This window comes from Pelodiscus sinensis, chromosome 31 (genome assembly GCF_052426305.1).
Source record: "Pelodiscus sinensis isolate ZL-2025 chromosome 31, ASM5242630v1, whole genome shotgun sequence".
Taxonomy (NCBI): Eukaryota; Metazoa; Chordata; order Testudines; family Trionychidae; genus Pelodiscus; species Pelodiscus sinensis.
In genome coordinates, this window is record NC_143082.1 from 4,453,137 (window position 1) to 4,480,581 (window position 27,445).

General features: G+C 52.5%; 2 protein-coding genes across 4 annotated transcripts in view; both read right to left on the minus strand.

Moving 5' to 3' along the window:
• Positions 1–6,633, minus strand: part of LOC102456878 (complement C3) — a 93,876-nt gene extending 87,243 nt beyond the window's left edge. For all 3 annotated transcript variants that reach the window (XM_075902307.2, XM_075902306.2, XM_089774859.1), the window contains exons 1-2: positions 6,476–6,633; positions 3,940–4,132 (exon numbers count right to left, since the gene is read on the minus strand). In XM_075902307.2, coding sequence (XP_075758422.2) covers positions 3,940–4,132; positions 6,476–6,546 — 264 coding nt within the window. In that variant the 5' untranslated portion in view covers positions 6,547–6,633. The remainder of the gene's footprint in view (positions 1–3,939; positions 4,133–6,475) is intronic.
• Positions 6,634–21,782: 15,149 nt separating this feature from the next.
• LOC102452901 (A.superbus venom factor 1) overlaps positions 21,783–27,445 on the minus strand; it is a 60,560-nt gene continuing 54,897 nt past the window's right edge. The window contains exons 37-40 of the mRNA XM_075902305.2: positions 25,727–25,813; positions 24,756–24,842; positions 23,406–23,541; positions 21,783–22,094 (exon numbers count right to left, since the gene is read on the minus strand). Coding sequence (XP_075758420.1) covers positions 21,953–22,094; positions 23,406–23,541; positions 24,756–24,842; positions 25,727–25,813 — 452 coding nt within the window. The 3' untranslated portion in view covers positions 21,783–21,952. The remainder of the gene's footprint in view (positions 22,095–23,405; positions 23,542–24,755; positions 24,843–25,726; positions 25,814–27,445) is intronic.

The window sequence follows — 27,445 nt, forward strand, 5'->3', positions numbered from 1 at the left end:
AGAAAGCGGCCAGATTCAGTCCAAGGGTCGGATCCGCCCCCCAGGCCACATCTTGCTCAGCCCTGCTATACTCCATAAATTTCTCATAGGCTCAACTTCTGTTGATAAAAGACATGCCAACCCTCTAGCAGGGTGGGTCACCCCGCGACAGGCATAAAAAGAGTTAAAATCGCCCTGGGGGGACGGCTGTAGCTAGGGCGTCAATTACAAGAGGCCTTGCAGCAGCCAATCAGAGCCCAGGAGGGCTGTATAAAAGAGATGGCTGGCGAAGCTGAGCATGCGGAAGGACCTAGCTGCCGGCTAGTCAGGGCACCATGGACAGAGCAGAGCTGGGGAAAGGCAGGGGGGGCTCCAGACTGAGTAGCCCCAGGCCGGGGCCCAGCCACCGTGGCCTGAGGGATACTAGAGCTGCAGAGAGGCAGCCAGGGTAGGCAAAGGCAGCAAGTCCACCCCCCTTGCCTCTGGTGAGTAGGGTTGCCAGGTGTCCGGTATTGACCCAGATAGTCCGGTATTTTCACCTCCTGTCCCATAAAAAAAAAATCAGAAAATACCAGACACTTGAAATGTCCGGTACTTTCTGATTTTTTTTCCAAGCCAGGAGGCAAAAATACTGGACACCTGGCAACCCTACAACACACTCAGCAACTGGGCCCAGCCCCCGGACTGCCCCCCACCCCAGGACCCCCGTTTATCTGGTTCCGCAGGGAAACTGCATTCAGTCTCTATCAAGAAAACAAAATGGCCGCAGCAAAAAGCCTAAAGAACTGAAGCAAGGGGAAGCAATGCCTTCCCTGGGCCTTAGTGCTCAACCGCTCCCGTCTTGCTATCCCTATTCTGACTCTGCACGCACTTAAAGCTGTTTTAATGCTGTTTTATTTAATTGCTTAACTCTTGAGGTCCTTTTTTTTTCTCAACAACTTTGGTCTCCCCCTTTTTTCCCCAATAGAATTTTTTCCACGGTCAGGGGAGTTGTTTGGTATTTTTGGTTACACCATCTGGCAACCCTACTGGTGAGTGGCCATGTCAGACGGCAGTTTGCCCCTGAGGTAATGGGGCTACATGACGACGGGCAATAGGGTCACTGAGGCAGCTCGAGAACTGGCGAAGAGGTGGCATTTCCATTCCTTGCGAAATGCCACCATTTTGAAAGTCCTGTGGGGAACGCTGAGGCAAATTGAAACATTCTATGGACAAAAGCAGAATCCATGTTCTTCCTCATCTTGACTTTTCATTTGGCCGCTCTCTCTATAACCTAATGATCAGTTAAATGCCTTCCAAACCGCTACTTTATTTCTAAATGAAAAATCCAAACCTTCTATTCCAATAAGGCCAAAAAGGTCCATTTCAATTTTAAAAAAAAGAATCAAAACAGGCCATGTTCCTGTGGAAAATATCTAGCTTAATGAAACAGCATGTTCCAAGGAAGCCCTCTTCATCTGGAAATATTCCCACTAGCTCTAGCCACCACCTTAACGGGGCTGCGTTCATCTGGAACCTCATGGTCCGGGACTTATTTACTCAGACAACACCGTCAGCAGGCATGGAAATACACCCTGGGCCAGACCCTCAATGGGCGTAAAGCAAAGGAGCTGGGTTGATTATGCAAATTTACCTTGGCCAGGGATCTGGTGCTTGACTGGGGGAGGCAGACCTTGATTTTTATAAAAGTTCATAATAAAATTTTTTTTTAGTCACACTTCCACCCGAAAACAATGACCTGCTTTAGCCACGATTGTCCCCTAAATCCATGAGCACAGGAGTAGCTCAGGGAGGAGATCAGCAGCTCTCTCCTGGACTCTTTATGTCGGGTATCTGGCCACGGAGGATTCCCTCAGGCCCCTAGGGTTGCCAGGTTTCCAATATTCACCCGGACAGTCCGGGATTTTCGGTTCCTGTCCGGTAAAAAATGTCCAATATTTTCTGAATTTTTCCCCAGCCAGGAGGCAAAAGTGCCGGGCACCTGGCAACCCTAGAAATATTCAGCGCCAGCACCCACGCCCCCCCAACCCCCATGCTTACCTGGCTCCCCAAGGCTGCCGGCACAAAATGTCTGCCTGCCAAAAGACCTAGGGGAAGCAATGCTTTCCTCGGGGTCTTAGTGCTCAACCCCGGAGCATGCTATTTTATTTTTTGGCTTAAGTTCTTGGAGTCCTTTTTTTTTGCTCAACAACTTTTGGTCTTCCCTCCTTTTTTTTCCCCCTTCAACAGAATGTTTTTTTTGGGGGGGGTGGTTGGTATTTTCGTTTCAACCATCTGGCAACCCTACCCAAGCACTGAGGGAATAAAGTTGCTTTCTGGGGATCCCTTGGTGACCGCTGGCATAGGAACCACGCTGGGTGTGGGGATGGAGTGGGACAGAAGGGGCCGAGCTGGGGCAAGGCCTCTGCCGAGATTCCAGGCAGGTAGCCCTTGCCGGTTGCTGTAATTTAGACAGGCCTCTGGGGCTGGCCACAAACTGGATGCCCCGGAGTGACCCAGCATAAGAAGGGTGCAAAGGTGATGTGGGACGTCCTTGCCCAGGCCCCTTCTTCCACCACAAATCACCAGCAGACCCTCTCTTGTGCAAACCCCCGTGTCTTTGCACTGCTTGTGCCAACTTCCCACCGCCTTCTATTGACAGAGCTGGGGTTTTCCCAGCAGCTAACTCAGCCGGTCCAAGGCAGCACGCTGTGTCTGGCTGAGCCGCGTGGCTCCCGGGCAGGGCAGCCAGTGAGCGGCTGGATGGTCGGGGCCGGGAGCCGGGCAGCGCGGGGCTCAAGGCAACCTTGCCCAAAGGCTGGGCTTGCGCACACTCAGCCACTCTCTGGCTCCTATCATGCCCCACCCTGGCCTACAGCAGGCCTGCACAATTCGGAAAGCGGTGAGGGCCATATTTCTCCAAAGAAAACAGCTGTGGGCCGCAAGGGTAGGTTTTGCAGGGGAGGGGGAGAGGTGCTCGGGGGAGCCCCCACCCCCCTCTCCCTCTCCCCACCCCGGGCCCCTTTCGCGCTGAGGAGCAGAGGTGGGGAGGGGGGCGCTGCTTCTGCTCCCTCCCTCCCCCCAGCCCATGGGAGCATTTTTTTTTAAGTGGTCCAGCCTTCAACCCCCCCCTTTCATGGAGCACGGTAGGCCCCTCCCCCTGCCCGGCCTCACCTGCCAGCGCCAGGATCTGGGCCTCGTGCAGCAGCAGGCGCCTGGAAGCGGCACCTCGACTGAGCGCGCCTTGGGCGCGGGGTCCGGAGCAATCCAACGCCGAGCGGAGGCAAGCCCAGATGGGCAGGTGCGCGGCGCGGTGCGAGCCCGGCCCCAGTGCGCTCCCAGCCTCTAGGCCCCCCACGGCAGGCAGGGGAGACCCAGGGTCGGGGAGTCCCATCCACACGGCAGCACAGCAGACACGTGCCGCATGGCGGAATGACTCTGGGTGATGGGGTGTTTTAGCGCCCCCCCATAGGTTGGCACCCCAGGCAGCTGCCCGGCTAGCCTGCCCCTTAATCCGGCCCTGGTCATGGGCCACATGCAGCCCACGGGCCGTATGTTGTGCAGGCCTGGCCTACAGGAATAAGGATGAGAGCAGGATTTGAACCAACTGGCTAAGTGATTTCTTTTCTCCCCTCTTTCGATGGAAATTACCCCCAAACTTCAGTGTGGCTCATGACTGCTCTGAGTTTCTCACAATCGTCAATATTTCTAGCTCCTCCAATCAGGCCATTGGGGGCAAATCTCGGCTTTCTTCTTTTAAAACAAAGACGTTCTCATAGTTGCAGAGAAAGACTGGAAAATATGGCCTGAGAGCCCCCAAAAGGCCCAGAAACCAGAAACAAAAGGAGGGGTGGGTGCGGACAGGGTGATTTTTAAGTCACCCTTGTGACTTTGCGATGCCTGACGTATGAGGTTTGAATACTGGGGGTTGGCACCGTTGACACCTATCTTGCGATTTGCGTGGTTGGATTTTTTACCCACCTTTATGATGGCTGTGCCCATCATCCCATTTTCAGCGGTTAGATTGATTTTGTTCTTGTGTAAAATGTGGCGCTTGTGTGGGAAGTCCTGGACCATGATGTCCACCTTGGTTTCAGTGGTGAGGCCATGAGCTTCCACCACAATCTTCTCTTCGCTCTCCAACCGCAGGACACTTGGGGTGATCAGGGTGTATCTAGGACAGTTATTCATTGGCTACATTTTTAACTCTAGCTGAGGCACCTGCTTCCCCCAGCCTGCCACTTGCCCCTTCATCACTGATCAGCACCTCCCCTCCTGCCCAACTCATAGACTTTAAGGTCTGAAGGGACCATTATGATCATCTAGTCTGACCCCCTGTACAATGCAGGCCACAGAATCTCACCCACCCTCTCCTAGAATAATCCTCTCACCAAATCTCAGATATTGAAACGAGGTGTACCGGTAGTTCGGAATAGGAATCCTAGTCCGAACTACCTAGTTCGAGCCCCGTGTAGCCGCGCTGCACGGGGTTCGAACAAGCGGGGTTTTAAAAATGACGGCTCCCCGCTTATGCAAATGAAGCCCGGGAAATTCAAATCCTGGGCTTCATTTGCAAGTGCGGTATGCCTACATTACCCTCCTAGTGCGAACTAGGAGGGTAGTGTAGACATACCCAGGGTGATTAAACACTGGAAGAAGTTGCCTAGGGAGGTTGTGGAATCTCAGACACTGGAGATATTTAAGAGTAGGTTAGACAGACATCTAGCAGGGATGATCTAGAATGGTGCTTGGTCCTGCCATGAGGGCAGGGGCCTGGACTTGATGATCTCTCGCAGTCCCTTCCAATTCTAGTCTCCTACAATTCTATATAGCAGTGAGACACGGCAACATTCCAAGAAAGAGATGCAAAAGTTGGATGCATTTAATCACGCATGTCTGAAAAGAATATTGAGAATAACATACAGAGGTAGGAATATGAATGAAGAAGTTAGAAAGATTACTAGACAAGACATCCACTCATAAATAATCTACAAAAGAAGACATCAGTGTCTGGGGCATGTGCTAGGAATGGGGGGAAAAGTTCACTGACGTAAGCCAGTTCTGAAGGAATGATTCCCTCCCAGCTAGCTGGAAGAGGGGGGAGAGACTCTGGGGGTGCCTATGTAAGTACATTTTGAGCCTGCTTTTCAGCTCCTGCGGACCCCAAATACTGCCATTCATTGGAAACCAGAACAGGCAAGAAGAACAAGACGACAACCGTGAGTAAGGTGGAAGCGGACTGTTCCGATAACATCAAACATCTCAACAGGAAATGGGAAGATTAGGAGCGAAGGGCAGTTGACGGGCAAGGATGGCAAACAGAGGCAGCCCAATACGCAGCAAAACACAGGCGGGACAAACATAAGAACATAAGAATGGCCGTACTGGGACAGACCAAAGGTCCATCTAGCCCAGTATCCTGTCTGCCGACAGTGGCCAACACCAGGTGCCCCAGAGGGGGTGGACTGAAGACGATGATCAAGCGATTTGAATCGTGCCATCCGTCTCCAGCCTCTGACAAACAAAGGCCAGGGACACCGTTCCTACCCCCTGGCTAATAGCCTTTTATGGACCTAACCTTCATGAATTTATCTAGCTTCTCTTTAAACTCTGTTATAGTACTAGCCTTCACAGCCTTCTCTGGCAAGGAGTTCCACAGGTTGACTACGCGCTGTGTGAAGAAGAACTTTCGCTTATTAGTTTTAAACCTGCTACCCATTAATTTCATTGGGTGTCCTAGTCCTAATATTATGGGAACTAATGAAGAACTTTTCTTTATTCACCCTCTCCACACCACTCATGATTTTATAGACCTCTATCATATCCCCCCTTTGTCTCCTCTTTTCCAAACTGAAAAGTCTCAGTCGCTTTAGTCTCCCCTCATATGGGACCTGTTCCAAACCTCTGATCATTTTAGATGCCCTTTTGTGAACCCTTTCCAAGGCCAAAATATCTTCTTTGAGGTGAGGAGACCACGTCTGTACACAGTATTCAAGATGTGGGCGTACCATAGTTTTATACAGGGACAGTAAGATATTCTGTTTCTCAAAGGTCTCAGATAAGTTAGAGCAGAATTCTGCCCAATGGGAGTGTTGTCTTAGCCTAGCGGTTCCCAATAGGGATCCATTTTGACAATTCAGGAAGACTTGGTGACCCAAGGCAATTCAAAAATGGGGGAGGAGGGAGAGCAGAGCCACCTGGAGAGACACTTGGCGACCCTTTTGAAATGTAATGGTGACCCATAGGTCGGGAAACCCTGTCTTAGCCTTAGTGTATAGAAATGTAACCCTAGTGTTCCACTTTTCAGGTTAAAAAGTTTCTACAGTCCTGAAACCATTTTAGAATGGACATGGGTGGCAAAGATCAGAGGAAATGAGAAAGAGAGTTTCGGAAACGGGCTCCCATGTCCTACAGAGTCTCCACAAGGGAAGAAAAATGAAGGGGAGGCTCCACTCTAAGCATCTAACAAACCCTAGGCTCGTATCCTCATCTGGTCATAATCACAGAAGGTACTTACAGCTGGCCGCAAGAAACAGCTGGGAGACAGAACCCGAACACCACCACTAGGTAGAGAGCAGATCCCTCCATGGTGAAGAGGGTTGCAGTGGCAGTTCCCACTGGGTTATTTATATTCAGAGTCCAATGTAAACAAAGACTTTCTGTAACCCACTGAGCAGTTATTTCATTTGGGGAAGAGCCAAGCCAGCTTTGCATTTTTAGTAGAATGAACTGGAAGGGATATTTGGTCTCTCTGTTGCTATTTGCTCTGTTATTTACTCTGTCTAGTGCCAGCCTAGAATGGGCAGAGCTTAAATCTAATGTTGGGGAAATGGATCAAAACACATCGTGTTCAGTTCTCCATAGGGAACCAAGAACCAGGACTGGTGTGGAAAAAGTGAATAAGGAAAAGTTATTTACCTGTTCCCACAATATAAGAACTAGGAGTATGTCTACACTACCCCGCTAGTTCGAACTAGCGGGGTAATGTAGGCATACCGCAATTGCAAATGAAGCCTGGGATTTGAATTTCCCGGGCTTCATTTGCATAAGCGGGGCGCCGCCATTTTTAAATCCCCTCTCGTTCGAACCCCGTGCCGCGCGGCTACACGCGGCACAAACTAGGTAGTTCGGACTAGGCTTCCTAGTTCGAACTACCGTTACTCCTCATTCCACGAGGAGTAACGGTAGTTCGAACTAGGAAGCCTAGTTCGAACTACCTAGTTTGTGCCGCGTGTAGCCGCGCGGCACGGGGTTCGAACGAGCGGGGATTTAAAAATGGCGGCGCCCCGCTTATGCAAATGAAGCCTGGGAAATTCAAATCCCAGGCTTCATTTGCAATTGTGGTATGCCTACATTACCCCGCTAGTTCGAACTAGCGGGGTAGTGTAGACATACCCTAGGGGTGTGTCTAGACTACATGGCTCTGTCGACAGAGCCATATAGATTTGTTTACTGGGCATAGGGAAATGAAGCCGCTTCATTTAAATTTAAATGGCTGCCGTGCTGTGCCGATCAGCTGTTTGTCGGCTCAGCGCGCTAATCTGGACACTCCGCGGTCGACATCAAAAGCATTTGTCAACCTCCCCAGTATGCCTCGTGGGATGAGGTTTACCGAGGAGGTTGACAAATGCCTTTGATATCAACTGCAGAGCGTCCAGACTAGTGCGCTGAGCCGACAAACAGCTGATCGGCACAGTGCGGCAGCCATTTAAATTTAAATGAAGCAGCAATTATTTAAATCGCCGCTTCATTTCCCTATGCTGAGTAGCCTAATCTACATGCCTCTGTCGCCAGAGGCATGTAGTCTAGACATACCCTAGGAGTCCCCAAATGAAATGAATAGGCAACAGGTTTAGAACAAACAAAAGGAAGATTTTTGTCACTCAGCGCACGGTCAACCTGGGGAACTCCTTGCCAGAGGATGTTGTGAAGACCAGGACTTTAACAGGGTTCAAAAAAAAGAGCTAGATAGATTCATGAAGGTTAGGTTCATCAGTGGCTATTAGCCAGGATGGGTAGGAATGGTGTCCCTAGCCTCTGTTTGTCTGGAAATGGATGACAGGAGAGGGATCACGTGAGGATTCCCTGTTGTGTTCTTTCTCTGTGGGGCACCTGGTATTGGCCACTGTCGGCAGACAGGACACTGGGCTAGATGGACCTTTGATCTGACCCAGTATGGCCGTTCCTATGTTCTTACATTTAACCAGGCGGTTACACTGGCAAAGACACCCCAGGGCTTCTCGCTCCTGCTAGGCCAGCTCCCTGGTCTCCCCTGGCACAGAGCTGAGATTCCTGCCCCCTCTGAGGACCAGAACAGACATTGAAACTCTTCAGGTCCAAGGAAAATGCAGTTTGGGGCCCAGCTTCATGAGATATCACTCCCCAAATGGGATCAGAACCCCATATGAATTTTTCGGGTAAGCCCCCTTTAATAGTTAGGGTTGCTAGGGTTGTCAGTATTGGCTGAGGCAGTCTGGTATTTGCGGCTTCTGTCTGGTAAAAAAACCCAAAATGAACAGAAGCTCAACCAAATTTTTCCTGCCATGTTTGGTATTTGTTGTAAAACTATCTGGCAACCATATTCACAATGAAAGGAGGAATGTGCACACTGATTTCCCCCTTCTACCCCACTCCAGCCCCAATTATTTACACTGGGCTTGATAGTAAATATGAGTGATTTTATTAAGTACAAGCTGTAGGATTTAAGTGGTTGCAAGTGAAGACAGGCTGAGCAGAATAGATTACAAAGTAAAATTAACCAATTCTTACCCTAAAACCTCAGTACAAACTTACTACAAACTCACCCTAAAACTCTTCTTGATCCAGCCATGCCTTCAAAACCAGGGAAGTCTCTTTTTCTCTAGGGTCTTTAGGTATCCTCCAGGTGTGCCACACCAGCCAAAGACAGACACTCCTAAGCTTCCCATTGTTTGATAGAGACCACTTTTACATGGGAAGTTACCTGGCCAGTCCTTACCTGTTAGGGAGGTCACATGACTTCCTAGGACCAACCACTGTTCAGAGTTAAAGGACACAAGGGGCTGTTTACATAGCATTGGCCAGACACTGAGACATTCCCAGCATTGGAAACACCCTTGATGACTTTCCTTTGCACATTTAAAACCCATAGACCATTCCATACCCCCATACCATCCACACACAAGAATGATCCATTCACCAAAATCAGATATCCAGACCCAGCAGATTAAGACATTAAGATTGACAGGTTCCATGAGGCAATTTGTCCCAAGAATCTTTGAGTTATGCATATTCATGTCCATGAGTCCATTTCATATAGCATGGGATGGGGGGGAGGGGGCAGTCCATCACAAAGACTTCTCCCAAGATCTGCCTCTAATTCCTCCAGAATGGTTGCTCCTTCTTGGCAGACAGGTTTTGTCTGTCTGTTGAGTCAGAAGTTGGAGCCTCCCAAAATGGAGCTCTAGGGCAGATAAATCTTGAGCTAACAGGATTGTTCTGGAAACAGAGACACCTTGTTGCCGGCGGGAGGGGGGGGCAGAAGGAGGGAGGGGAGGGAGACACCAGGGTTTAAAATTGATCTCATGGATTAGCTGAGCAAAAGCATTTTCATGTGAGCTTCTTTTCCCACCACGAGAACAGGATGCAAATCCAGCACATAAGAACACAAGAACTGTCATACAGGGTTGGACCAATGGTCCATCATAGAATCATAGAACAATAAAACCAGAAGAGATCTTGAGAGGTCATCAAGTCCAGTCTCCTGCCCTCCTGGCAGGACCAAGCATTGTCTAGATCATCACTGATTGATGTTTATCCAACCCGCTCTTAATTATCTCCTGTGATGGAGATTCCACAACCTCCCTAGGCAATTTATTTCAGTGTTTACCCCCTCCCTCCGACCATTAGGAAGTTTTTCCTAATATCCAATACCTCTCTTCCTGCAACTTAAGTCCATTGTTTCTTATCCTATCGTCAGAAGCCAAGCAGAACAATTTTTCTCCCTCATCCTTGTAACACCTTTTTAGATACTTGAAAACTATTATTATGTCCCCTTTCTGTCTTCTCTTTTCTAAACTAAACAAGCTCAGTTCTTTCAGCCTTCCCTCATAGGTCATGTTTTCTAGACCTATAATCATTCTTGTTGCTCTTTTCTGGACCTTTTCCAATTTTTCCACATCTTTCTTGAAAAGTGGTGCCCAGAAGTGGATACAATACTCCAACTGAGCCTAATCAGTGCAGAGTAGAGCGGAAGAATGACAATACTCCTGTTAATGCATCCCAGAATCGTGTTTGATTTTTTTGCAACTGTGTCTAGTGCCTAGTGTCCTGTCTTTCAATAGTGGCCAATGCCAAATAATTGAGAGGAAGTGGATAAAGCAGGGCAATTTATTGAGTGATCATGCAGACCTGGCTTCTGGCAGTCAGAGATTTAGAGAAATCCAGAGAGTAGAGTTACATCCTTGATCATCCTGGCTACTAGCCATTCATGGATCTGTTCTCCATGAAATTATCTAGCTCTTTTTTTAAAACCTTGTTATAGTCTTGACCTTCACAACATCCTCTGGCAAGGAGTTCCACAGGTTGACTGTACATTGTGTGAAAAAATCTGACTTTATTTTTCTACTAGCTGGACTTAGCTGGCCTTGCTCAGGAAATTGGAGGAACAAAATTTAGAAAATTTAGGAAGGGAGGGGACCCTGAGCCAGGGGACCCCCAGAGCCACAGACCCTGGGGGCTGATGACTCCTGGCCCACACCTGGCCCTCTGAGAGCAGCAGGACCCTCCTCCCCCCAGGACTGAGCAGTCAGCCCCCAGGAGAACAGTACAATCATGTGGCCAGTAGCAAGGGGACTTCTCTTTGCAAGGTTGGCTCAGGGATCCACCTGCCCTGCCTTGGAGAGCAAAAGCTCAGAGCTCACATCTAACCCCGATGGCTGGAACCAGACCCCGAAGAGCCCCACTCACAGTACGAACAGCAGCCGGCTGGCTTCACAGCGGTGTAATGCATCAAGGGTTTAACTTGGCCCCTCCGCCCTGCGCTGCTGCAGGCACACGGATTCCTTCTGCTCCGATAAGCCCAGCAAGCTGAGCAGAAAGGCTGGCCGGCTTTGGGTTTGGTTTCTGGAGGGAGGAGGGTTGCAGGGGGGGAGCGACCCCGGGTGGAGGAGAGGTTACATGCAGGAAGGGCGCACCAGCTCGCACCTGGGGCTGCAGGTTCTGCAGGGGGGCAGGGCGGGAGCCCGAGCCATGCACATGGGTGTGGGGGCACTGCGTGCTGGCGGGGGTGGGGGAAGAGGGTCGGTTATGTAACCTCACGGGTAGGAGGGTGCGAGTCCTGGGAAGCTACATGCAGGAGGGGTGCCTCAGCTCGCGCCCAGGGCTGCAGGTGCCGGGGGGGGGGGGCTGGGCGGGACCCCGATCGGGTCCAAAAGTACCTTAAAACCTTCCCCTGGAGGAAAGGTTACCCACGCAATGTTGGGTTGCAGTAGCTCTTACAGTGCCCAAAGTATTAGCGCACAAACGTGCAAACATTCTCCTTTCGATATTCGATAGGGCGGCACCTGGACAGATGTGCGGGAAGAAAATCAAATTCTCTGTCTGTGTGGGGCACAGGGTGGCAGTTAGGGAGGTGGCAGGGGAGGGGTGGGAGGAGCGGGGGGCTGTCTGTGTGGGGCACAGGGTGGCAGTTAGGGAGGTGGTGGGGGAGGGGTGGGGAGGAGCGGGGGGCTGTCTGTGTGGGGCACAGGGTGGCAGTTAGGGAGGTGGCGGGGGAGGGGTGGGGAAGAGCGGGGTGCTGTCTGTGTGGGGCACAGGGTGGCAGTTAGGGAGGTGGCGGGGGAGGGGTGGGGAAGAGCGGGGGGGCTGTCTGTGTGGGGCACAGGGTGGCAGTTAGGGAGGTGACGGGGGGGGGGGGGATTAGATGTTTCCATAGAAACCTTCCCCGCACCACATTGGTGCAGGGTAACAGCGAACTTTGACCTCATCATTTTGCATGTAGTTGGGACTGTGTTTTCCAATGGGCATTACTCTCCCATTTCTCCACATCTTTCTTGAAATGTGGGGCCCAGAACTGGATCCAATACTCCAATTGAAGGCTAATCAGTGCACAGTAGAGCGAAGGATGACGTCTCGTGTCTTGCTCACAACGCTCCTCGTAATGAATCCCAGAATCACGTTTGCTTTTTTTGCAACAGTGTCGCACTGTTGACTCATATTTAGCTTGTGGTCTGCTCTGAGCACTAGATCTGGTTTTGCAGGACTCCCCATCCTGTATGTATGAAATTGATTGGTCCTTCCTAAGTGGAGCACTTTGCTTTTGTCCTTATTAAACTTCACCCTGTTTACCTCAGACCATTTCTCTAGTTTGTCCAGATCATTTTGAATTATGACCCTGTCCTCCAAAGCAAGTGGAAATCCGCCTCCCCCCAGCTTGGTATCATCTGCAAACTTAATAAGCGTCCTCTTTGTGCCAATATCTAAATCGCTGCTCTACCATTAAATCCATTTGTGATAATGGATTCTACTCCATCAGCTCCGGCATCTTCTCAGTCAATATGGGGCTATTTGAAATCCTCCATAATTATTGTAGCTCCTTAATCCACCTAAGCATGATGGGTGGCAGGTTATGTGGGCAAGGCAAGGCTCTGCCTTCCCAAAAAGGCCCAGATGGTCCTGCCTACGCTGCAGCCGTCCAGGCAAGCTGGGCCCCATAGGTGCCTGGCTGACTGGATGGGGACAGGGAAGGGAGTAGGGACCATGCAGCTGCCTGACCCTGAAGGGGAGACATTAGCTTTGGGCAGGGGCCAAGCGGGCTTAGACGGGGCAGGGCCATTGGTGGAAGGGGTGGGACTGGGGTTTGCCTCGCTAAGCCAGGCATTCACCTACTACACATGACAAAAATTTCACAGTCACCATTACCCTCCTGGTCAGGTGATTAGGAGAATTTTCCTCCTGTTATGCTCTTGCTCAAGCACGGGACTTTTATCAACAGATCGGCCACTGTCAGCACACAGGATACTGGGCTAGACGGACCTTTGTTTGACCTAGTCTGGCCGTTCCTATATTATGTTCCCCAGCAGTATGACCTATTCTGCCATTCCCACACAATTTCTATCCTGAGGGTATGGGGCCCTACTGGATAGCAATAAAGTTTCTGGAATGCCTATTAAATCTAGATCCTCATTTGATACCAGGGACTCATTGTCACCCATCTTGGCATCTGGAAATCTTGAACTCACATACAAATACATTTTAAAAAGTGTCAGTTTTTACTTTTCTGCCTTCAGGTGATGGAATTGAACTCCTTTTGGTTCTCTACACTTCCTAGCTGTACTGATTAGGGACGTACGTGTGTCATTTGTGAATACGGCTTCCTGGCTGGGGGCTTAGAATCTGACTGGAAGAGACCTCAGGAGTCATTGAGTCCAGCCCCCTGCTCAAAGCAGGACCAACCCCAACTCAATCATCCCAGCCAAGGCTCTGTCAAGCCAGGACTTAAAAACCTCTAGGGATGGAGATTCCATCCCCTCCCTAGGGAACCCATCCCAGTGCTTCCCCACCCACCTAGGGAAATGGATTTCCCCTTAGTATCCAACCTAGACCTCCCCCACTGCAAACTGAAATCGTTGCTCCTCATTCTGCCATCTGTCACCACTGAGAACAGCCTCTCTCCATCCTCTCTGGACCACTCCTCCAGGGAGTTGAAGGCTGCTCTCAAATCCCCCCTCACTCTTCTCTTCTGCAGACTCTCCTGATAAGTCCTGTGCCCCATCCTACTAATCATTTTTGTTACCCTCCGTAGGTGCCTCTCCAACATATCCACATCTGTTCTGTGGCGGGGGGTCCAACACGGGACGCAACACAAAATACGTCCTCACTGGTGCTGAATAAAGGGGAATAATCTCTTCCCTAGATCTGCTGGCAATGCTCCCACCAATGCACCCCAATCTGCCATTAGACACTGTTGATTCATATCCAGCTTCTGTAACCGCCAGGTCATTTTCTGCCGAGCTGCTGCTTAGCCAGTCAGTCCCCAGCCTGTAGCCGTGCTTGGGATTCTTCCGTCACAAAAGCTGGACTCAGCACTTGTCCTTGTTGAACCTCATTAGATTTCTTTTGGCCCAACCCTCTGATTGTCTAGGTCACTCTGTACCTGATCTTGACCCTCCAGTGTAGCTACCTCTCTCCTAGCTTAGTGTCACCTGTGAACTTGCTGAGGGAGCAACCCCTCCTCTCCTCCAGGCCATGAATAAAGATGCTGAACAAAACCAGCCCCAGAACCCGCCTCGGGCTCTCTGCTTGATACCAGTTGCCAGCTAACCATTGAGCAATTGATCACTATCACGTGACAGCAGGTTTCCAGTAAACCACCCCCTTTCCAATAAGCTGTTTGTTTTTCCAGCATTGACCTCGCTGTTTGGAAGGGATCTGTTCCCGGACAGTCTCCAAAACATGCAAATTGCAAAAGATTGGACTAGGGTCTCATCGGCCTTGGCTCCATCATTCCGGTTGGCCCCAGAAGTCTCGGGTCCGTTTTATGTCACTCCCCCCACTCCCACCCAAACAGGCCTTTCCGAGTTCCCTGGGATCGGGTGATCAAGGGGTAAGCAAGTCATGACTGCTGGAGTCCCTGCCGCTGGGTTAGTCTTGTAGGAGGAGGGACCTGAATGCTCCTGACCCTGCCTTGCACCTGCGTCCCACCCCTGCTGATCCTGTTGGGTGGATTATGGACTCTGATGAAGGCCGAGATTGTTGAGTTTGGGCTATTTCCAGAAATCTCCTGGGTGACTGTTTGAGCCCCACACTTACCGCTCTTGGTTTTCTTTCTTCTTCTTTTAAATTCTGGGTTAGCTATAAAACCACAAAAGGCCTGATTTTTCCAGGGATGGGGAGGAAGCTTCCATTTGAGGAGGCTACTCTCCTGCCTAGATGCTTCCAACTGAGGTCACACCCTCGCTGGCTGCTCTCAGAGCTCGGGGGCCGAAGGTGGGGACAACGCACAGGCCGGGGGGATGAGTGCTTGAACACGGTTGATATCCCCTCAGAACAACAGTGCAGCCTCTGGCTAGTCCTCACGGGCCTCCTCCCAGCCCAGGGATACACGGGACTGGATTGGGGTATTGGATTGTCACAAGAAGGTGCACTCTAGTGCCTGCCCACACTGGCCATAACATCTCATCCAGTTACCCCTGTCCCTGAACCCCCTAACTTGCTTCAGAGGGGGAGCCGAGTGAGTTTATAACAGGAAAAACTTAAAAAGCAACAAATAGTCCTGCAGCACCTTAGACACGAACAAAACATGTCGATGGCATCCTGAGCTTTCGTGGGCACAGCCCACTACTTCTGATGAATGGAATTTAAGGGGTCCAGCGTTCAAATACATAGCACAGAGATGGGATGGCGGGGTGGGGGGAGTGAAAGAAAAAGAAGGAAAAAAAGGGAGAAAGAAAGTCAATCAGAGGCTATGTCTACATTGCAGGCTTTTGCTGAGAGACAGTTTGCTAATGAAGCGCTCATTAGCATGTGTTGCGCTGTCATTAGCATATTCTCTGCCTGAAGCTTTTTGCACAAGAGGTTTTTGCGCAAAAACAAGCGGTGTAGGCGGATCCGTTTTGCACAAAAACTCCATTTTGCGCGAGATCTGAATACCTCCTCTTTTGAGGCTGCTTTGAAGTACCCCCTTCTTCCTGCCTCTATCTGATAGAGGCAGCAAGGGTGGGGGGAGTGACTAGTCAACTATCCTGTCGACTATCCGATCAGCATTTGCTAATCGGATAGTCGAGTCGTCGACTAGTCCTTAACATCCCTAGTCTACACTACCCACCTTATGAGAGTCACTCTCCTGGTAATCATATAGGGTATGTCTACACTACAGAGTTAGTTCGAACTAACTTAGTTCGAATTAGTTAATTCGAACTAAGCTAATTCGAACTAACGCGTCTAGAACTAAAAACTAGTTCGAATTAGCGTTTTGCTAATTCGAACTAGCATGTCCACATTGAGTGGACCCTGAACAGGGTTTAAGGATGGCCGGAAGCAGTGCCGGCAGGGCATCAGAGGAGGACTTAGAGCGTGGAGATGCTCTCTCAGGCTAGCCGAGGGCTGCGCTTAAAGGGACCCGACCCCCACCCCGGACAGACAGTTCTCAGGGGTGCCCCGCTTGGAAACCAGTCCTGGCTTGGAGTGCCCGGAGTGCCCACACTGGGCACATCACAGCACTCGGCCATCAGCCCGGCAGCACTTGCCGCAGGCTGCCATCTGGGGAGAGGAGGCAATTGGGGGGCTGCAGGAGAGCTTCCACCCCCAGAAGCCCGCAGAGCCAGCCCAGTCCTCCCCATCGGGGGCTCGTACCCCATTCCTCCCTCACCTCCTTCCACTTACCCTTCCCTAGCCCCCCTTCCTGATGTACAAAATAAAGATAATGTTTCTTCCAACATTGACTCTGTCTTTATTGAACAAAACTGGGGGAGACTGGGAAAAGGAGCTGGGAGAGGGGAAGAGAAAGGCTGGGAGAGGGGAGGGCAACTAACATGATCAGGGGTTGGGAACAGGTCCCAGATGGAGAGGCTACAGAGACTGGGAGGCTACGTCTACACTGGCCCCTTTTCCGGAAGGGGCATGTAAATTTCACCAGTCGTCGTAGGGAAATCCGCGGGGGATTTAAATACCCCCCGCGGCATTTAAATAAAAATGTCCGCCGCTTTTTTCCGGCTTTTAAAGAAGCCGGAAAAGAGCGTCTACACTGGCCCCGATCCTCCGGAAAAAGTGCCCTTTTCCGGAGGGTCTTATTCCTTCTTTGAAGTAGGAATAAGACCTTCCGGAAAAGGGCACTGTGACGGACCAGGCCGTGTCTGGGCACAGCTGAGTGCGTCCGCTCAGGGCGAATTGCTCAAATCCGGGGCTCCTTACAGCCCCCGACTGGCGACCTCTCCACACAGGCCAAAAACCAGTCTCACAGAGCGCTTCAGCTGCCTGCCTGAAGCCTCCCGAGCAAAACCCCTCTGACACCCCAGCAGTATCCGTGCCCCAGATGGCCCCGGGCCTCATACACAGGTGGGGGGTCCTAGCACCCAATCCCACCTACCCCGAACAAGTTCTGTCCGGTTCCAAGAAACCAGCCACAGATCCCTGGTCAATTTACCCTCTGGACCTTACCCACAAATCACGCTGGGCCAATCCTTTAGAATCTATATCTAAAGGTTTATTATTACAAGAAAGAAAAGCCTGAGAGTAAGGTTATTAAAGTACAGTACGTTACATGCACCGAATCTCCCAGTCCTCGATGCAGGCTCTAGCAGAGATGTTGCAGCTGCTGGTTTAAAAGTTCTTATTGCACATCCTGCAATCAGGATGGGTTCACAGGTCTTCCGGGCTCTTCAATCCCTGCAATGCTGCCTCTGGGATGAAGTGCTGAGCTGAGAACAAAATGGCATCGACCACATGGCCTCTTTATACTCCTTCCTGGCCTCTTCTAGTATGTAGCAGGTCACCTGGTCCTCAGCCTCTCTGTGTTCCCTGCTGGCTGCTCTCAGGACAGCCCCCGTTCTTTGGGTGTGTCTTTGGCCCATTGAGAACCATTGTCCCACAGGTAATTAGCATGTCCACAGGCTCGGCCCTGCCCAATGCTTAACCACATGCAGGGAAATCTTCAGTTTCCACACAGATTACAGATCTACACACACAGACATTATATACTCACATAAACAGTGTACACAGGATCAGAAAACAACAAGCTCCCATTCAATACCCCACATGGCTCCCTTTCATACAGATTTCTGGGGCCAACACCCCCACCTAGGGGTGCAGCAGCGATCTGGCTGCTTCCCTCCAATTCGGTAATGTGACAGGCACTTTTTCCGGAGGATCGGGGCCAGTGTAGACGCTCTTTTCCGGCTTTTTTAAAAGCCGGAAAAAAGCGGCGGACATTTTTATTTAAATGCCGCGGGGGATATTTAAATCCCCCGCGCATTTCCCTACGACGACTGGTGAAATTTACATGCCCCTTCCGGAAAAGGGGCCAGTGTAGACGTAGCCGGACTGTTTAGCTTAGAAAAGAGGAGATGGAGCGGGGACAGGATAGAGGTCTCTAAAAGCAAGGGTTGGGTGGAGAGGGTGCATTCAGAAAAGTTCTTCATGAGTTCCCATAAAGAAGGACTAGAGGACACCAAAGGAAAGGAATGGGTAGCAGGCTTCAAACTAGTAAGAGAAAGTTGTTCTTCTTCACAAAGCGAATAGTTAACCTGTGGAACTCCTTGCTGCAGGAGGCTGTGAAGGCTACAACTAGAACAGAGTTTAAAGGGAAATGAGATCAAGTCATGGAGGTTGGGTCCATGGAGTAGTCTTAGCCAGGGGGTAGGAGTGGTGTCCCTGACCAAAGTTTTTGAACCCTGTTAAAGTCCTGGTCTTCACAACATCCTCTGGCAAGGAGTTCCACAGGTTGACTGTGTGCTGAGCAAAGAAAAACTTTCTTTTGTTTTAACCCTTCTACCTATTCATTGTATTTGGTGATTCCTAGTTCTTAGGTTATGGGAACAAGTAAATAACTTTTCCTTATTCACTTTTGCCACACCAGTCATGATTTTATAGACCTCTGTCCTATCCCCCCTTAGTCTCCTCTTTTCTAAGCTGCAAAGTCCAAATCTCTCTTCATATGGGACCCATTCCATAACCCTCATCATGTTTTATACCCTTTTCTGAACCTTTTCCAATGCCAATATACCTTTTATGAGACGAGGCAACCACATCGGTACGCAGTATTCAAGAGGTGGGCGCACCATGGTTTTATATAGAGGTGATAAGATAATGTCTGTCTTATTCTCTAGGCTTTTTTTTCCACTAACAGAGCTGTTGATGTGGTCAAGAGCTATTTGTGCTCACGGGGCAGTACGTGGCCAGAATTCTGTAACACACCCAGCCAGGCTGGCTGGCCAGGAATCGTGTGGACATGAGGTGGGGTGAGCTGCCTCTTGGTTAGGGAAGGACAAAGCTTTCCCTGCATCGCCACCCCTGCTGTGCTCAGACCCTGCGCTCCGGCGGCCTGGCTTGCAGCGGGTTCCGACTGGAAGCTCTTTGGGGTGGGGCCTGGGTTTGTCCGCACAGCCTTTCGCAAGGGGGGGTGGCTCTAGTCGGTTACTGGAGCTGCTGGGGGCGCTGCGCCAATCAAAGTGAAGAAAGGGATCCCTGTGTAGCGCCCCCTCTCCACCTGGTTACCTTCTTTTAAAGCCAATCTCTTTTCAGGTTTGGATGGATAGGTCTGGGTTCTTCTGGATCCTGCCACCCACTCAATTTTATTCTTTCTGATTGATGTATTTGGCGGTGCCTCCACCCCCCTCACTCCTTCCTAGCAGGGTCACCAGGGCAGCTTGGGAGGAAAATTCTAGCCCAGGATAATCCCCACGTATTTGCCAGATAGTTGGAGATGCCCAGAAAATAACACAAACACATACACTATAATAAACACAATTATAACAGAACAGGGTAAAACACTATTTTCAGGGTCACCGGTGCCCAGCAACTGTGAGGTTAGTGTCCCGTTGGTACGCGTACTCTGTTGGGGCCCTTGATGACTGCTGACCACACAATCCTTCTCTGCAGTGGGGCTGACTAGGTCCAGTACAGCCCAAAGGACTCACACATGGGAGAAGGCAGTAAATCCCTCCACAGGTTTAATGTGCAGCAGGTAATAAAATCCCCAAACAAATTCCCTGACTTACTAACTAAAAATGGGTGCACTCACACACTCCATGAATGAGCCTCAGGTTGAGAGATGACTCAGTCTCTGCAAAGGGCTGCTCTCTTCTCACAGGGATCCTCTTCAGGCAGGAATCAGGCTGCTTCGGTCCCAGAATTTCCCCTCCCCGTGAAGGGATGCAGGGCTCAAGATGCAGGCCACACAACTGCACCAAAATTCAAACTACAGCCTCCCAGCCCAGCATTCAGACCCACCCAGCAGGCAGCAGCCCTGAACTTGCTGCTAGAGTGGAGCTGACCATGCAGTGACTGTCTCACCCAGGGAGCTGGAGCCAACTCAGCCTGGCTGGGGAAGCCTCCCAGCAAACTCCACAACTGGGAATCAACAGGGGAGACATAAACCCAGCTGAGGGATCCTGCCTTCAGGTCCCTAGAAGCCAGTTCTATTGGGAACCTGCCTGCAGGCCTGGGGCTTACTAGCTCCCACACAGCCAGCCTCCCCTTGCCCTGCTGGCTCCAGACTCCCCTCAACAATGGCCTCTCCTTCCCCCTGGGAGGGGCATCTCACTCCCCATGGGTTGCGGGGCAGACTCTGGCCCTGGTAGGGAGGGGGAGCCAAGGCAAACTCAGAGCCTCTCCCTGAGCTGCCAGGAGACAAGGCCCCGGGAATCCAAGCAATCTCCTTGGGGGTTACACCTGTGGAAAGTGCACCCAGGGCGCGAGGGGAGGGGAATCAAAGCAGGGCAGCTTCTGAGAGCTGCCCCCTTGCCAACTTGGGTTCAGGGCTGCCAGTGGGGGAGGGGATGACGAGAAAGGGGGCATCTGCTCTGGGGCTGGCGATCTCAAAGGGCCCTGGCGTAGATGACTTGTGGTAGCACTCAAGAGGTGCTCCGCCCTCCCCCGTGCCTTTGTCAAAATCCTGATTGCTAAATGGGATCACCCTGCTTGCCTCCTCGCTGTTCCTCTAGGTAGACCTCCCCGTGTAACTGCCACCAGGTGGATTGAACCTGCAGCGCTTAGTGCAGGAGCCTCTACAGCTGGAGCTATGAAGCCAGCTGGCTTACCACTTGGGCTGTAGAGCTCCCTTGTGCGTATCTCCCGCTGTAAGTGGTTACGTGCCACCACATGGGACAATGGCCATGCACCCCCGCCCTCCGCAGGCACCAGTCAGATCCACCATGCACACCTCGCCCCCCCATTCATGCTCGTCCACCCTAATCTAGTCTAAGGGGCACCCGTGACCCTAATACAGGGGATACCCTCTGGACTGGACCACTCCCAAACCAGGGAATCTGGCAGACCAGGGGAGGTCTATGCCGGTCCCTCCGTTGCCACCAGCTGTGAGACCTGCTCCAGTGGCAGCAGAAGAGCCAGCATTGACCGAGCGGCGGTTGGGAGGCAACACTTGGGGAAAGACGTGGGTGGCTGGGGAGCCCCGTGGCTGGAGGCTGGGAGCGCAGCCCTGCGAGAGTATACCACGTCCCATGGGCCATGGCAGCCGGGCTGCCCTTCCGGCCCTCACCGCTGGCTGCGGGGCTGCCTCCAGGCATGGGCAGCAGACTGGCGGTTCATATAGGCAAGGGAAGGCGTTGCCTTCCTAAAACTGCCTATACTGGCCAGCCATGCAGGAGGGGTTGGAGCCATGCCCCAGGACTCGCTGGCAGCCAGGGAAGGCGGGGACTACGTCACGCAGCAGCCCTGGTCCTCAGCTGGGGTAGGGTAGGACTTGGCTGGAAGGGCGGAAGCTTGTGAAGGGGCGTGGTCTTGAGGAAAGGGGTGTGGCTTCGGGCAGAAGGGGTGGGGCTTCCCCATTTGGGCCTTTTCCCACTGCCCATGACTCCAGGTCCGTGGCTGCAGGGCACGACAGCTCCCCTGCCTCTTCCCCCTCGCGTCACCCTCCGCTTCTCCCTCTCTGAGTGCCACGAACGAGCTATTTGCCATGCTCTGGGAGGGCGGGGGCGGAGTTGCTGAGCACGGGGCCCTGGCTTTGCCCCATGAATGCTCCAGCCCAGGAGCGCCCCCGGGGATGCTGGACCCCAGACGGTGCTGGATGATGCGTATGGACCGCAGCGGTCGCACCGGTAGATGGTTACCCGTAAAGCGCCATTGCAGACGATGCATTGATTGGTAAAAAGCCACACTGCAGGCCCAGGTAAGAAATCAGCCTTTTATATATATAGAAACAACAGGAAGAAAAGAGAGGGAGACCCCCTCCCCCGGAAGACAGGGCTAGCGACGCGTGTCAGTAGCATTGGGACTCGGCAGGGAGGTCTCTCCTCCCGACGGTGAGGCTGCGTCTCAGCTGGGCAAGCCGGCTCCGCGCTTAGGTGGGGCAGCCGAACATGGTCATGGCCTCGGAGAACTCGAGGAATTGCTGGCAGAGGCTCTGGAAATCCGGCTCCTGGCATTCGTCCTCGTTGGGCCACTTCTCGATCCAGGTGTCCTTGCCGATGATGTAGGTGAGCCTGGAATGGACGGGCCGAAGGGGGAGCGATGAGGCACAACAAGCGCCCGAGTTGCCTCAGTTCCTCAAGGGCCGCCGGGTTGGCCTACGGGCCTGGGCTAGGCTGAGCCCCTCCCAAAAGCTCCTCCCCGAGCCCCCTCCTGCTTCTCATCACTTCCCCCTGGCCACAGCCCCTGCAGGCTGCTCCTCTTCCCAAAGGGGGCAGGTTCTGGGGCCAGCCTGTGGCCTGGGACCTGGGGCATCCGGGGTCTTCCAGTAGTGGGGCTCCTTGCTGCTCTGGGAGCTCTTGAGGTGCTGGGGCCACAGCGGCTCCGGGGCTGGAGCTCCCCTGGCTGCAGCGCCCAGCACTCTGGTACTGGGGCACTGGGGTGGGCTGGCCAGAGCGGCCCTGAGCTGAGGCAGGGGAGCCGGCAGCCACAGTGGCAGGCTTGAGACTCCGGTGGGTGTGGGGGGTGACAGAGTAGGGACCTGGCCCCAGGCAGACGGGCAGGGCTGGGGGCTCGTCCATGCCTAAGGGCCACATCTGATTTACACAGACCCAGTGGGTCGCCGCCCCTCTCAGCAGGCCCACCACAGACAAAGAAACTACAGATCCCAGCATGCAATGCTCCATCTATAGCAATGGGAAGGAACTTTCCGCCTCCGCATGCTGCATTTTTGGGGACGAAGCGCATTTTTAAGGTGAGACCCTAATGAATTGTATTTCCATCCAGTCGGAATCTAAGCGATTAAGGAACAACTGGGGCTGGACGCAGGGAGCTTGAAATTGCACTGTATGTGTGAAATGCGCTGGTGAATCAGTCAGGTAGGTCCTGTGAGGCATGGGTAGTCCAGGGTTAAACTACCAGAAACTTCCAGCAACTTCCCTTGACTACTTTGGAGAGGTCACCTTGGGCCAGTCAGCAGGAGGCAGGTGCCTTAGTATCTTTGAGGACCTGGACTGTACCTGTGCCTCAGTTTACCCAACCATGAAATAAGGGTAATAATGCTGCCCATTGTGAGAAGAAATACAGTCAGGGTAGGTCTATTTAAACACACCCGTTATTTCAAAATATAAGGGCTGTGTTGAAATAGCGCGTTGTTTTGAAATTCGGCGCAGTGCAGACAGGCCAAATTTCGAAATAAGCTGTTTCGATACGACATGCCGTTTGTGTAGTGCAAATGGCGTATCTTATTTCAAGGGTAGAGTGCTGTGGGGACGCACCCTCAGTGTCGCGAGACTCTCAGAAACGACGGCCTGGTAGATATGTAAAGCAGCGACGGTAATTAGTTAAGGGAATGATACTGACTGACGAAGGGTGAGGTTACTTACTCCGATTTCCTGGGCCACAAGTCAGTGCTAAGACCCCAGATCAAGTAGTCTTTGTTAACCTCCAGACTCAGGGACTTCCTGCATTTCTCATGGCTGATGAACGGGCGGGTTTTTCCGAGTGGATTTTCATCAGTCCCTGAAGTGGGGGTGGGGAGGGTTTAAAAAAAAGGTCCCAGTCAGAACAGAGAGAGGAGGAGACAGCCCGAAAGGAGCCGAAAGGGAGACTCCTTGGTGTTCTCTTAAAATTTCAGGACAAATTCAGCCCCAGCGTGATTCCTACGATAGTGCTGAAGCTGTAGCTCGTTATTTCACAGAGGAAGGAGAGTCTGAGGGCTGTGACACTGGGCCAGGCCTCAAGTTTTCAGGCTTCTGCTTTTTTCTCCCCAGACTCCTTGTGTGACCTCATACAAGTCACTTGATCGCTCCGCGACTCAGTTCCCCACCTGCGAAATGGGGCTAATAAACCCACCCGGTGACCAGTGCTCCCAGTAAGCTGAGCACTTGGGTGGCCACCCAGGAGAGATTCCAATGCCACCCAGCTGATTTACAGAGCACCCACAGCCAGCAGCAGGTGGTTCTCCTGGTGGTGCACATCCACCCATGCCTTGGCACACTGAACAAAATTTATTCCACACACAGATGGCAAAAAAAAAAATAGAGGGACCATTGACGGTGTCTAGACTGTGATCTCTTCAGGGCAGGTGCTGTAGCAGTGTCTGTCCATCGCTTAGCACAAGGGGACTCTAGTCTCATTCGAACAATCAGTCAAACAATCGTATCAGCTCCCAGCAGGGAGGCTGCTTTGGGCTCATTGGATCCCGGCTTACGTGGTTTTTATATCGGCGTACAGAAGTCAGCCCGGAGGCAGCAAGACTCTGCCTCACCAATGGCAGCCCAGGCGGGGCTCTTGACCCCCACAATGGCCAACATTGCTCTGGTTGAAACGCCCGTGGGAGGCAGAAGAGGGGGTGTCCCCTTCCCTCTGCCCCGTACCCTCATCTCCACAAACAGGGCGGAGCCTCGGAAAAGGGGTGGGGCGGGGCCTTGGGGAAGGGGCGGGGCCTCGGGGAAGGGGCAGGAAAGGAGGCAGGGCAAGGGTATTTGGGTTTGAGGTATCTCCTGGATTGATCTTATGCTTAACGAGGTTGGAGACCACTCCCCTAGGCCCTCCTCTGTCTGACTGACATGGCTGTTGTATAGGCCTTTATACCAAAGGCCACTCTAAGGGTATGTCTACACTACCCCCCTAGTTCGAACTAGGGGGGTAGTGTAGACATACCCAAAGAAATCTCACCCTGATTTTGCTGCGAGGGCCGCATGTTTCTCGGAGCCCAGAAGGGCGGCTCTTACCTGCTTTAATGATTTGCAAAATTTCCATGATGTAGCTGTCATAGCCATCCTTCGATTCAGACGTTCGGACCAGCCTGGTTTTATACACTTAAAAAAAAAAGGAAAACACCAGCTGAAGGCCTCCAGTACTTTTCCCTAGGGAAGTCAGTGTGTGATCGACTCGCGAAACTGGCTGTGAGAAGGAGGGCCCCCTGGGGAAGGCAGGAGCTGGGTACCAGGTTCATTTCTCTGCTCCGCCACAGACTTGCAGTGTGACCTTGAGCAAGTCATTTAGTTGCTCGGTACCTCAGTTTCCCCTTTAAGGTATAACCGAACGCCTCACAGGACGTTGTGAGGATGAACACATTAAAGATTGTGAGGTGCTCAGACACAGGGAAAATGGGCGGGGGGGGGGAGTAGATAAATACTTAAGATTAAATTAACTCTCAGACTGTCCTCTAATCTGATTAGTTTCCAGGAGTTTGGGTCCCCAAAGCTAATCAGGTTTCTGCCCCCAGCATATCCAGACCTAAGAACATAGGAACAGCCAGACTGGGTCAGGCCAAAGGTCCATCAATCCCAGTGTCCTGTCTGCCGACAGTGGCCAATTCCAGATGCCCCAGAGGGAGGAAACACAACAGGGAATCCTCACATGATGCCTCCCCTGTCACCCATTTCCAGACAAACAGAGGCTAGGGACACCATTCCGACCCATCCTGGCTAATACCCATTGATGGACCCAACCTCCATGAATCTATCTAGCTCTTTTTTGAACCCTGTTAAAGTCCTGGTCTTCACAACATCCTCTGGCAAGGAGTTCCCCAGGTTGACTGTGCGCTGAGTGACGAAAATCTTCCTTTTCTTTGTTTTCAACAGACGTGACCCCAGATTCAGCCACAGATGCAAACTTTACAATCCGGAGGGGATTCTGAAGCCCCTCTCTGCCCTCTCCTCATGGAAAAACACTTGACCGTGCCAAACCGCAGATTTACCATAATCCACTCCAGGTTCACAGGCTTCCTCTATTCGCTTGTTCAGGTTGATGGGACCCTCGATCTTCTGCTGCATGAAGCAGTTTTCTACGGGGAAGGAAGAGGGCGCCGAGAACCGCAAAGAGAGACTTTCATCAGACCACTGTTTCATCTCCGTTATTACCGACCCCCTGTGTGACTCCTGGGACTGGTGAGCAGTGCTCACCCAGACAGTGAAAGCCTCACCCCCTCGCACGAGGGAGCAGCCGTGAAAAGTGAAACCACCAGGATCAGACAAAGGACTCAGTGGATGTCACCGAGAACACTCACAACAGAGCATAAATCACATGGTCATCCCAGATAACTTCCCTGTGGCAGCTCCAGTCGGCACTGCTGACGGGGCCGTTAAAAGGCTGGTCGGTGGCACAGCCGGGTGCCAGGGCTAAGACAGGCTCCCTGCCTGCCTTGGGTCTGCACAGATCCTGGAAGCGGCTGCCAGTTTCCTGGAGCCTCTAGGCACAGGGAGGCTCTCTCCATGAGCTGCCCTCTCACTCGCAGGTCCCGCCCCCATAGCTCCCATTGGTCGCGGTTCCCAGCCAATGGGAGCTGTGGAGGAGGCACAAGGACACGTAGGGGCTGCAGGGAACTGGCAGCCCCTTCCTGGGAGCCACAGTAAGTGATGCCGGGACCTTGCACTCCCATCCCCCTCCCACACTAACCCAGAGTCCCCTCCCGTCCCCAGCCTCCTCCTGGAGTCTGCACCCCTCATCCCCCCATGTCCCAACCCCTGTCCCAGCCTTGAGCTACCTCCTGCACCCCCAGCCCTTCATGCCCCACCCCAGAGCCTGACCGCCTTGCCCGCAGTCCGAGCCCCTGGCTCAGCCCGGAGCCCTCTCCTGGCATCCTGAGCCTCATTTCTGGAGCCCGCACCCCCAGCTGGAGTCCTCAGCTTCCCCCTCCCCCCACACACTCCAAGCCCCTGCCCAAGCCCAGTGACAGGGCTGAGAATGAGGGAGGGAGGGAGAATGGAGCAAGCAGGACGCAGGGCCTCGGAGAAGGGGCGGGGCCTGGAGGCAGGAAGTGGGGAGGGTGCAATTAGCAAGGGGGTGCACTTCCACCCTCACCTCGAGGATCTGTGGGTGCCTGGGCAGGAGAGGACCCAGCTATTTTAACCGACGTTCCGTCCCCGCCCGCCCAGGCCACGTTCCGACCACTGAACATAGGATGTTTCCACATGTTGCATAGGAGCATCGCCACGTCAATGGCCGGAAACCCAGCAACTCCTGCATCCATGCATCCTACCCCTCCCTTCCTCCTGCATCCTGAGGGGCCATGGGGGAGGAAGTGACTTTTCCAGCACCTGCTCCCGCTTTGCCCCCCTCCCCGGCCGGCGAGCGGCAGGCAGCTGACCTGCGAGTGGCAGGCGGGGCTGCCTTTTGGGAAGGGAGGAGAGGCCCGTAGGGGAAGGGAGGGGGTCGGGGAGGATGAACAGCTGTGTGGAGGCCGACTCTGCAGAGGCGAAGGGCTTCAGGCTGGGAAGGTGGGTCCCGGGGGGGGTCCAACCTGCTCCCAGCCCCGCTGAATTGTACTCCCTGGTCTGAGCTGAGACCCTGCAGTGTCCTCTCTTGCCTCCCCTCTCCAGGCAGGCATGAGTTTACATGGGGGGTGCATTCCCCACAGATTTCCACATGCTACACCCTCTGCCCTGGTCCCACTGTTCCTGTATGGGGTAGTGCGGTA